We start from the raw sequence: 12376 nt of genomic DNA, 5'->3' as shown, positions 1-12376 counted from the left end.
TAGTTTTAAACTGTGAGCAAACTTTTAATTTTAATAACCTATAAATTCCATATTTTTACCAGTTCAGCACAATTTGCTATAAGTCTTTTTCTCAAACATACAGTTACTTCAGTTTCAAATCCACATTTTCAGTCTGGCCCGCCTCCAAGGCTTGGCTGAGCCAGAGAGTAACATGAGCTTGTTCCTGCCTTGGCTGGTTTCTGTCACACACGAATTAGCATTTTCTTTCAGTTAAAGAAACCCATTGTCTCTTTCCCAAAGAAGCAGAGGAAGTCTCCTCCTCTTCTCATTAGCATACCAATGCAATATCCTCTCCTTTTGGTGGGAAGGAACAGGGTGGTGTGTTCTCAGTGGAAAAAACCCTCTTTGAAGTTTTAGCTGAATCAGGTTACCTTATAGTCAATTGTGACATTGCTCCTTGTGAAAATTACAGTTACAAATTTAAAATAAGCAAACATATCTTCAATTCCAGTCTTTTTCAACATGAAAATCAATGTGTGGCACCCTATATTGCATTGATGGAAGTCCCTTCTTTCCCCACACTTAGATTTTGAGACAAAAGTTTAAAATGACAGATTTAGAGATCGCCAGCTTCTGACAGAGGCGAGTAGTGGTATTGCGCCTATTTCCACATATTTTCTCAAGCAAGCATCTTTACATGTGGATTTCCTTCTGATAAATGTACTTCTACTGACATTATATTTATGTGGATTCTTGAAGTAGAATGATGTGTAACACCCAACAAGGAGTTGGATCTTTTGGGTGTTTTGTGAACCATGATTTTTGCAAATTTGACAACCAATAAAAACAGATTTCCAAACAGCTCTATGTTTCTTTTGCAATGCATTGCTTTTTCAAGTAGTTTCAGGCTGCTCTGTGGGTAGCCCAATGGTGTGTTTTGGCAGTGGTCTCCTGTGTTACCACTAACATAGGCAAATGTGGGTGGCGGCCTATTTTTTAGATTTTTCCTGCGCACTTCTGGGTGATTTTAGCGTGCATAATGCTTTCCAGCGGCCATTCTGATGTTCCTGATGCAAGCAGCGCACAGGAATGTTGTAGGGCCTGGACTAGTGGGGGAAAACATCCCACAAAGTGTTAAGGGAAAGCCCAACATGATGAGTGTTCTTACATATGGTGGGGTGGCCCATTTGTGCAGCAAGGGAAGACATGATTTCGTACTGTGTCATTACATCTTATAAGGGACTAGCTAATATACCTGGCATTGCCTGGGCTTTCATTCTCTCATAGGTACAGGCAACTCTGTGAAATTTGGTGCAGATTGTTGAAACTGTGTGGAATTGTACAAAGAACAAAACTTTGTCAAGCCACAAACCCACAAATGTTGACTTTTGCTGAAATCCAGGGAAAGGGTGCGGTGTCCAAATGTCATGTAGCCAGTAATGAATGGAGGGTCCTAACAGGGGACTGAAAAATAATTTGGTGCTGATTGGTGAAACAGTGTGGAATTGTATAGTGAACACACACAAAGCCACAAACCCACACACATTATCATTTTTGCTGAAATCCACGGGAAAGGGTTTGGGTGTCTGAATTTCATGTAGCCAATAATGTCCGAAGGGTCCTAACAGGTGACTGTGCAAAATTTGGTTAAAATTGGTAAAACAGTGTGGAATTGTTTTGGGAGCATACACAAAGCCACAAACCCACACCCAAATGTTCACTTTTGCTGAAATCCAGAGCAATGGATGAGGTGCCCAAATGTCATGTAGCAGTAATGTCCGGAGGGTCCTAACAGGTGACTGCGCAAAATGTGGTACAGATTGGTGAAACAGTGTGGAATTGTACAGGGGACATAGGCGAAGCCACAAACCCATAAACCCACACATGTTCACTTTTATATATATTGATAGATTGAAGGAGACAGCCAACATGATGGGTGTTCTTACTACATAAGGGGGATGGAGCACTTGTGCAGCAAGCACCTCAGTAAGAAAGCATGTCTTTGCAGGAAAGGCATTTTCTTGCTGTGGCATGACATTTCATACTGGTATTAAGGGACAATGCAAAATGATGAGTGTTTCTACATATGGGAGAGGTGGGTATTTGTGTAAGGCATGTTTTCTTACTGTGTCATGGCATGTTATAAGGGATTTAAGGGCAAAGCCAACATGCTAAGTATTCTTCCCAAGGGGTAGGGAGGCAGTTATGCAGTGAGCAAAGACAGTGGTATGGCATTTTGCTCTGGCATTAATGACAAAGCCAACATGATAAGTGCACTTACGTGGCCAAACAAAGTTATATTGGTGCAGCTAGACCAGACATATTTGCTTACTGTGGCATGGCATGTTTAACTCTTATTTAGGGTAAACCTGATAGAAATATATTCTTACCTGGGGATACCGGCATATAATGGCAGAGCCTGTCTGTACATGTTTTCTTATAGTATCATTACTGACATCATGGATTAAGCAAACATGAGCATGTTATTTTGTGAGAATATGGACATATATTGGTGCAGCCCACATAGAAATGTATAGGCACAGTCAGCATGAAAGTATTGTTTTACATTGGTAGAATATTAGCATATAGTTGACAAAGGTGTCATAGAAATGTTCCTGTACACTGTTGGTGACTTGGCATCTAATGGTGTTATTCAAGTGTCACCCTACAAAACCAATCGTAAACAAATGGTTTGGGCTGCCCCACTATGCTTAGTCACTCATGCATATTCATGGAAAATGTTTACGCCCATGTCCACTGTTTGTCACCAATCATTGATGAGCCAATCCTGCTATCACTTCCTAAACAGAGAGCATATTTAGAAAGTGTGTTGGTTTAACAGATCACAACCACCATTGTTGCAGATGGCATTCTGTCACAGTGGCATTCAACTTGAAAGGGATCAATAATTTCCTGGATAAAGGATCCAGCAAGTATCATACTTCTATCACCGTATCCCATGTTGCATATATTTTTGTAATTTCTCACGACCGGAAGCCTCTAGCCCTGACAGTAAAATGTCACTTTCTGTCCTGTCGCTTTCCTTGCTACATCGACCACGGAGCCATCTTTTCTTCTGTGTTGTGCTGATTTATTACCATTATTAACAAATATAAATGTTCAAATGCTAACATAACTGCAGTTGTCACTTTTCATTCATGGTTCACCTGCCCAATGTCCCTCCTATATAATGCAAGAAGCTTTATTTTGAAAGTCTTAAATTGGCACTTATCTAATAACACCATCAATGCTTAAATTCTGGTGGAGATGAATGACGAAGTTCTGCTTTTTACAGCAATGTCTTACTACTCCCTTCCACCCTCTTTTCTGCAGGTTCATTCCTCCTGTCTCTTCCCATGGCCATGTACCACCGTATCGAGGTTGGGTACTGGTATGGCCTACGCACCTACTGCACAGAGGCTTTCCCCACTGAGGCACAGCAGAAGGGCTTTCTGCTCTACACCTTCCTGGCTGTCTACCTCCTACCTCTGGTCACTATCTGTGCATGCTACTCCATCATGCTGAAGAGGGTGGGACAGCCGGTGGTAGAGCCTATTGACAATAACTATCAGGTGAGTTGAAGGATGACTGACAAGGGGAGAACTGGCTGGAGAAAGACTCCATATTTGTATTATATATCGAAAGTATTTTAAAAGACATTTCTGATGTATGCTCGTCTATGTCAAAAACTAGAAAGACAGTAAATGTTCAGGCTTTCGCTGACTCCTCGGTATGTCAAACTCTCTGTCATTGTTTGGAATATGTTTTGCCCTGAATACTAGAGGACTTTAGAGAGCCACCTCATTTCTTACCTTAGAATTGAAAGCTGTTGGAGAGCAATGGTAATCTGCTGCTTTCTCTCATAACCATAACACGAGGATCCTGCTCCTGCTCCTTCCTTATTCCATCAACCGCGTGGTCGTGGTTGCTACTGGTCTCTTGATGTTGCTGCACACTCTGATCCTGCTGCCTGATGACTGAAAAACAGGGCCAAGATGGCAAACTCCAGCATGGCAGATTGGACAATTTCCAAAAGAGAATTGTGTCAAACTTCTTTTGGTCAGAAGCAAATGTTGTGCAGCAGGGCTTGTTCCTGCACGGTCAGCCCTAAACTATGAGTGGGACTGGACATGCCTGCATGTTGTTAGTATGCACCGGCTAAAAAGCTAAATTGTTTAGTTATCAAATATACGTAAAAACTCTATCTTCCAATGTGAACTTGAGGAAAGATATTTAAGTGGAGCAATGTAATCCTTACGAATGGAGTACAAAATTGTTGATTCTATTTAAAACACTGACATTGCCACCCTTAAAGATCAAAACACGTTTCATTCTTAAGTAACTTCACCAGGACCGGAATGAATAGAAAAATGGTACACAGTAGTAATTTATATCAATGTGTAGAAATAGAATGAAAAACGTGATGGAGGAAAAAGTAGGATAGGATTCTTGAATAATTCAGAGTAGGTCAATTCGGGCCTCTGTCCCTAAGCCCATCTTTAGTAGTGATTCCTGCTGAGAAGTTTATCTCTTCATACCTTATGGATAAGTGGTGTACGGAGAATAGCTCGAACATGTCAGGGGTCGTTGCAAAAATGCTGAAAATCCATTGGTCTCATGTCTCAAACGCCACCATCTTTATGGTTCATTCCAGGACATGTTTTGCTACCAGCATTTATCGTCGCTAAGTGAATATGTGTGGAGAAAGACTAGATTGTGAATGGTATATTTCTATGAATATGACAGCTAATGAAAATGATGCCAATTTGCTGAGTCTTTGAGGTTCTGAGTAAGTTAGTAAAGAAATACTGGAATTCAGATATGTACACAATCAATGCCTACTCTGTATAATAAAAAAATGAATTTCTCAAGAATACAAACATTTCTCTATCTGTAAGAGAGTGATATATGCCCATTTTATTTATAAATAGTGCTTCCCTTTTTCTCCGATGATGGGCATGGTTGACACCAGGTGGATGTACCATGATTAGTTCTAGTTTTAAGAACTTGATATTTTGCACATTTTCAGTGGTATGGAATGAACGGCCAATTTGTTGATAAGCAACACACCAACTTCTTTTTTCTTGACCTCCCATGTTCTTGGATTCGTTCTTTGAATTAACATATTCTACTGCCAATGTACAATAAGTGAGATGTCTACAGGATTGCACATCCATCATACCTTGTGGCACAATTATTCAAAGTCCTCCTTTTCAAAGCCCTTGACAGAGTTGAAATCTGTGTGTGCTATGCATTTTATGCACACAAGTCTTACTCTGGCCACACTTGAACAAGTCAGTGAGCAGGAGAGGCAGCCATGTAGTATTATTGTCATTAGTGGCTGGAGATAAAAAACTAAAGTAAATTAGACATGTTAGGTGTTAAGAGTGATTTTCTCTAAATGTTTTTGGCTGTTTTATGGCAGCATTAATGTACCCAGTATAATAATCTTGACTGGAGAAGTGATTACTAGCTTCATTTTTGTGCTTACCAAATTCACTACACTTTCTCTTTAGTCCGAACAATTCTTCATAAGGGATAATTTGATGAGTATCTTAGAATGGTAACTGATAGTTGGGAGTATTGAGTTAGAAGGAGTTGTTCAAAACAATGAAGGGAATTCCTTTCTGGTAGCACTCTTTCCCATTGGCTGTGAACTGATGGAAATGTCGCCATTAATTTACGAGGGAATCTTAGAGGATTGAGAGGCCTCCATTCCATCATGCGGTTCTCTATGAATGACCTCCAGAATGCAATGTTTTATAAGGTAAATCTGTGGTAATTCCAACTGTGCTCCTTTCCATGTTAAATATGATAGAACACATTTCACACCCATAGCTGTATCTTTTAGTTGACCGTACATGTCTGATTTCATGGAAACTCTTTCATGTTAGAGGAAGAGTGAAATTGATTATTTGTAGAATCTTGTGATTTCATTCAAAATAGTATTCAGATGGAGTGCTTAAGTGGCCAGCCGTTGTTGAAGCCACAGGGTGTGGTTTATGATAGTCTCCAGTGGTGATACACCCGCAGTCACTGATACATAGCATGAATGCCAAGGGATATTTGCTATTTGGCAAACACATATGAGGGTGAAGTAATTTTAAATGACAACAGGAACTGGCTCATATATTCAGATATGGATTCCATCAAAGAGTTCATGCCAGAAACTATTTGCTGCATGGAGGGAAAGACTTTGTATTTTTGGGGTATTTTTAGAAGGACTATAATATGGACATGGCGGGATGCAGCTCGACAATGTATTTCTATTCATCACAGTTTGAAATCCCTTGTAAATTCTAAATTCTAATGGTTCCATTGTTTCATGAGCTATGGTAAGCAATCATTGATTGGCAACAATTCATAGCAATCATGATCTGATCATTTGCATTGTCCGTTTGCTATATAGTCATGTCTGTTAGTTACAAAGGTGTCCCCCCCTTTCTCAGCTTCCTTTACAATGATACATTTCACACTATTTTGGTGTTGAATGTGTGCATGTTTCACACAAGCGTAGCTGTAATAATGTGGATTCTTTCTTGACAAATTTAAAGCCATTGTTCGACGCTTTATAAGTACGGATAACTCCTGTGACAGCCTTTCTCCTGATGTGAGCATGGTGTTAATGTTGATTTCTTGTTCTAAATCCAGTGATATATGTAATGCGTCAACTATCGTCTACCTTGGAGAATTTTGACCCTGGGACCTGAAACGCATTTGATGTGTAATAGATGAGTTTTGTCATTGGTGGGGGATGGACTTATGCTCATGCTAGGGCAGTGTGGGCTTGCTTCCGTCCATCAATGGGGAAAGATGTAAAGGAGCAGTACTTTGTCTTGGTGTCTAAAGGTTGACAGTGGCAATTTTATGGTCAATGAAAGGTATCGTCTTATGGAATATGATCTATCCAGGCAGTGCTATCAGAGATAGGCATATGATGTCATCGCAGCCATTGCAGTGATTGTTGCGTTTGTCATGTGTTGGTCCAGTGACATGCTATTGAGGAGGTCTAGGACACTTGATTTGCTCTAATCTGGTATCTGATTCTTTGTAGGTCGGAGACCTTCATCCTACTCATTGTGGCTTCCCTTCAAGCTCATCATTGCTACCTCTCTTTTACAACATTTAAATTCAACCCATGCTTAACCCATGTGTTCATTTGGCCTCCAGTTTATTTCATAAGCCAAAAACACATAAATGTATCTCTTTATAGACGGGAACTCTCTGTTTTTGGGCCACACCCTTCAACATTGCCAGATGGCCACTGATGAATGAAAGGCTGGTCAGATACTGAAATTGAGCTCTGCTGGATGTCTTCACTTTTTACTTTCCTTTGAACAGGTCTGTAAACATGTTTATTCTATCCAGCTACTAACCTTAGTAGGTTAGGGACACTATCCATCTCAGCACTAGCATATCTCCAGGTATGTGTGCCATCTATAAAACAATATTCTGATCAAACACATTTAAGATGTTATTTTCAAAACTGAGTTTGATCATGCTAAAAGCTTTGCATTTTACTCAGGACAGTAAATATGTATTGTCAACCACAATGTTAGGGATATTTATGTAGCCAGGATCATTCCCTCCCCAATATAAAAGCACCACATTAATATTTCTTTTTGATTCAATCTAGTCCTGTATGTGGCTCATATAATTACCCGTAGGTCCCTCACCCCTGTGCCACTGGTAAGCCAAGAAGTAGGCCAGTGTAATACAAAGAATGTATATTTATTAAGGAATAGGAAAATGTGTATTGAAACAAAGATTAAATCGCACCACCTCACTCTGTGGCCCAAAAGCTTTTCTTTCCTGACAATTCAAGTATCGCAAAATAAAATCGCCAGTCGTTTTGGATAATTCAAATCACTGACTCCTTACCCCCACAACATGTACAGTCAAACCACTTTGCCTGGGGTTCACTTTAACTGGCATGTAGGGCCTTGAATCATTACAAGATCATAAGCTCGACATTCAATTTTAAATGAAGTTTAATTTACATAATTTGCAATGCTTGACCAACTGGCCAAATCAATTTCATACAAGCAGCGCTTTGCATTTTTAATTTCCCTGCGCACCTGAACATGCTAGCAGTTTTGGTTAGCTTAATCACATGTAAAACTCATTTTGACTGGTGCTGTGCTTTTAGCCATGCTGGCAGTTTAAAACACAGCAAGCTTTTCAGACCAAATACTTTTGATTCATACCACACCAAACCTACCTCTCAAATAATCATACTTGGTGATTTCCACCTAGGTCTGTCCGATCCCAACAACCCCAATGCCACCTCCTTGAAAACACCATCTCCCAACTCGGCTTTAACCATCATGTTACCTCCCAACACATAACAAAGGCAGAACCTTGGACTAGTTGGCTGATCTCAACTGCGCTACAACCAACCTCCAAAATGCCCCTGCGGCATGGTCAGACCACCACCACATTTCCTTTACCCCCCCAAGGAAATGCCCCTTCCGTTCCCACTCCCCACACCACCCCGCAAGTCCTAGCTAGGAATAACCGCAACTTAACCCTTCATAAACTACGACCCTTGATCCAGAACATCCTTGACCCAGCCATCTTTAAGGATCTGGACTCAACCAAGCTAGTAGATCTTTACAACAAGACCATCGAGGCTGTGGTGAACAGCATCGCCCCCTCCAAACTAGCCAAAGCCAACCCTCCTGCCCACCTCAACAAATGGATCACCCCAGAATTAAGAATCATGCAGAATGCCAAAAGAGCAGCAGATACCCACTGGACAAAATCACCCAACCCAATAAACAAGGCCCTATTTTCCACAGCAGCAGCAACTTTCAAATCGGCCATCCTCGCTCCAAAAAGAAACCTACGACAACCACATCCTCAATGCCAAATCCAAGACAAAAGAGCTCTTCAGTATTCGAAGGGAACTGGAGTCCCCAGCACCACCCACAGAAACATGCACTAGAGATACAGCCTGGTGCGCCAACATACAGAAAGCTCATGCAGACAGAATTGCCCTGTTCGAAGCCAAACTTGAACAAAAAAAGAATAGCCTAGCAAGGAATACCATCCCTACCACCCCCCCAGTTAACCACCCAAACTGCCCACCTTTCTCCTTCTCACCAGTTACAGCCAACGAAGTGGAAAAAATCATCAAGTCTCATACCCTCCAAATGTCAGGGAGATCTTTGCCCAGCGGCTACCATTCAGGAAGCTGCAAAGGACCTGGCCCCTTTCATCTTGGCACTAATCAACTACTCCTTTGAGACCAACATGGTACCCAACAATCTCAGGGAAGCGTGGGTTATACCCCTTCTAAAAAAAAACATCCTAGATCCCAACACCCACATTAACTACAGGCTCATCACCACCGTTCTCTACATCCTCAAGACCCTAAACAGAGTGACCTACCTCCAAATCCAGAAACACTTAGAGGACCACCATTTACTGGGCCTTAGACAATCGGGCTTCAGGCCCAGACACAGAATGGAAACAGCCCTCCTGGATCTAAAACTCCAAATGGACGAGGCCAAAGACAAGGGTAAGCTTGCTATGCTCCTGCTGCTAGATCTCTTGGCAGCATTTGATCTGGTTGACCAACAGATCCTCACTGATCACCTATCTACAGCAGCTGCCTTTTCCAACAATGCTGCTACCTAGATACAATCCTTCCTGTCCAACCGCACCACTAGGTTCTTCGCACCCTCTGCCACTGCAGACCCAATCCCCATCCACTGTGGCGTACCAAAAGGCTCATGTGTGTAGCCAACCCTTTACAACATCTTCACCAAGCTCCTCTATGACCGTCTTGACAACCTGAGTGTCACATACACCAACTACGCTGATGACACCCAGGTTCTCATCACGCTCTTGCGGTGCTACAAAGATGATTGTAAAAGAATTAACAAGATCTACCTGGAAATCCAGGCTTGGATGGCAGACCACTGCCTTTGCCTAAACGACGAGAAAACTGAGCACCTGATTGTCGGCTCCCAACCCCGCCTGAACAAAGTAGACCCCTGCTACGCATCCATCTGCATCAATGGAAACACAATTAAAGTGGCCAAAGAGATTAAAACCCTGGAAGTCTACCTGGACTCCACACTCTGGCTCTTTTACACCACTTATCAAGCCTCGCCCACCTGGTGCCTTCCTGCTTGCCGCTCTTTTCCCTACTATGGAGCCCTCCAGCCTCTTTTCCTTTGCAGATGGGGAGCAGGTGCAAGTAAGTGAATCTAGGTCACCTGCCATAAGCACCACCCTCCTTCTTAGCCCTGCCTCTTCCTTCCTGCTCTTAACTCTTAGCTCAAGGGTGTCTCTTGACCCAGCGTCCAAAGCGAAGGGCAGTCAAAGAAAAGGGCAATTCCTGTTTGAGGATCCAGGACCCGAACCCCTGCTAAGAGAGCAGGTAAGCATGCACCACCACGTGTTTGCACCCTCTCTTCCCATAGGCCACCCCCACCCTCTCTGGTCACCCCGTGTTGTTCCCTTGTGCCCCCCCTTACCGCACACAGCAGTCTGTCCTGCTACATTCTGGTTTCACCATCACCGTCTTGTGGCCAAGGCTGGATTTTACTTTTATGGACTTCATTGATTCACGGTGCGTTACCCTTTCTTATCTCTCGTGCTGGACTTCCTTTGCATCTTGTACTGGTGGCCCTGAATCATGCTGTTCCCATCTTCATCTTGTATCCTGGCTTGCAACATGATGTGTTACTACTGACTTCTGCAGTTGTATTCGCTCTCCCCTCTTGCTTCTCCGCTCTGTTTCACTGCTTACTGTCTGTTCTGTCCTCCCCTCTACCTGTTCCTATCTCCTTCCCTCCTCCACTTACTTTTTTCTACGCACTTACTCTATCAGAATTCTCCCTGGACCTAGTATTATAGCAACCTTGTCTGTCGCTCCCCCATCCCCTTACTGCCCCCCCCTCCACCCCCGAGCACTATCTGAAAAGTTGTCAGGCTAAGTAGGATAGTCACTTGTTTTGTTCCTCCCATCCGCTCCCTTTCTGCACCCCTCTCCCTCACCTCTTGTTTTTCTCCCGCTCTACCAGAAATGTCGTCAGGCCTAGTACGATAGTCGCTTGTTTTGTTCCTCCCCTCCCTTTCTGCACCCCTCTCCCTCACCTCTTGTTTTTCTCCCGCTCTACCAGAAATGTCGTCAGGCCTAGTACGGTAGTCGCCTGTCCGTTTCCATTCCCTTTCCACCCTCCCCCTCCTTTCCTTATCTATGTCTTAGGTCTTGCACTATCTGAAATGTCGTCAGGCCGAGTACAATAGTTAATTTCACATAAGAATGTGGTTGTATTTTCCATTGTTCCCTCCCTTGCCTTGAAGCGCTTTGAAACACATATATAAATAAGCTATCATGTCATATCGTATCATTATCCACCATCTGCACTCCATTCCATTTCCCTTTTATAGTGCTCTATTTCTGTAGAAATCAACTGACTCTGTGGACCAATCTGTGCCTTTCATTTCCAGGGGTGGCGCTATACAGGTAAAATGCTCTAAAAAGTCCTTGAAGCATCGCCCTTTTCCCAATCACGATTCTGTTAGCCATCGAGGGTGCTCGTACTACATGTAGTTTCTGTTCTGCCCCAGCAGAGTGTCTGCTTTGCTGGTGGGTGGCATGCTGTTTCTTTATGGCTGTGTGTATTCCGCTGCCTTTCTTTCCAGCCTGTCGGTTAATTCGGATTCTACCGCAGGGGTTTCTGGGAGCTGTAGTCCTGCAAAGGAAAAGAGAAAACACAGGCCATAATGAGGTATGGCAGGCATTTGATGACTGACAGTGGTACCCGCCACGTGCAATAAGTCACATTAAGAGAAGGCCGAGACTGGGGCACTCTAACTTCCTGATCCCAATTCTAGCCCAGGACATGGTTCTGGTGAAAATCCAGGTAGCCCTCCTGCCCCAACTGAGAGTGATCCCTTGACCGGTTCGGTTCCCTGACCTTGTCATAATTGTTTAAATATTTCACATCGTTATTTTGGATTGTTCCATCTCTGCATAATATTTCCACCTGCCTTGTGTGGGTGCATAATTTACTAAGTCACATAATATTACGGATTGCTCTGCACAAATGTCAGCAGAGTGGCACCGCGAGCTAAGGGCGAGCTTCTGACATCTTTGGGAAACCTGAAGTTATATGCTGTGCTCCCAGCAAGTACTCAGCCTGCCAACCTTGGGTTGATAAAACGTGTCCTATTGATGTCAGTAATACAGCTAAGTGCATGCTGTGTGCTATTTGAATCATGGGTATTATTATCACAAAAATATCCCCATCAGACAGCATTCTTGGATAAAGGGGAGGCGGGGGCTCATTAAGGAGCACAGATTTGGTTCTTGAGGAAAGTGGAAACGAGAGAGCGTTCATGTGAAAGATGAAATGCTGATACCGAGCAGTCAACGGCTGCCCCTTGGTTAGCGGGG

At 42.9% G+C, this 12376-nt stretch overlaps 1 protein-coding gene across 2 annotated transcripts in view; it reads left to right on the top strand.

Annotated features, from left to right (window-relative positions):
• Positions 1–12376, top strand: part of LOC138447643 (G-protein coupled receptor 54-like) — a 501667-nt gene that overhangs the window by 465332 nt on the left and 23959 nt on the right. For both annotated transcript variants that reach the window (XM_069603859.1, XM_069603858.1), the window contains one exon: positions 3295–3533. In XM_069603859.1, coding sequence (XP_069459960.1) covers positions 3295–3533 — 239 coding nt within the window. The remainder of the gene's footprint in view (positions 1–3294; positions 3534–12376) is intronic.

Source organism: Ambystoma mexicanum, chromosome 3q (assembly GCF_040938575.1).
Source record: "Ambystoma mexicanum isolate Mex_15411 chromosome 3q, UKY_AmexF1_1, whole genome shotgun sequence".
NCBI classification, from domain to species: Eukaryota; Metazoa; Chordata; class Amphibia; order Caudata; family Ambystomatidae; genus Ambystoma; species Ambystoma mexicanum.
This window is presented reverse-complemented; position numbering and strand designations above follow the sequence as displayed.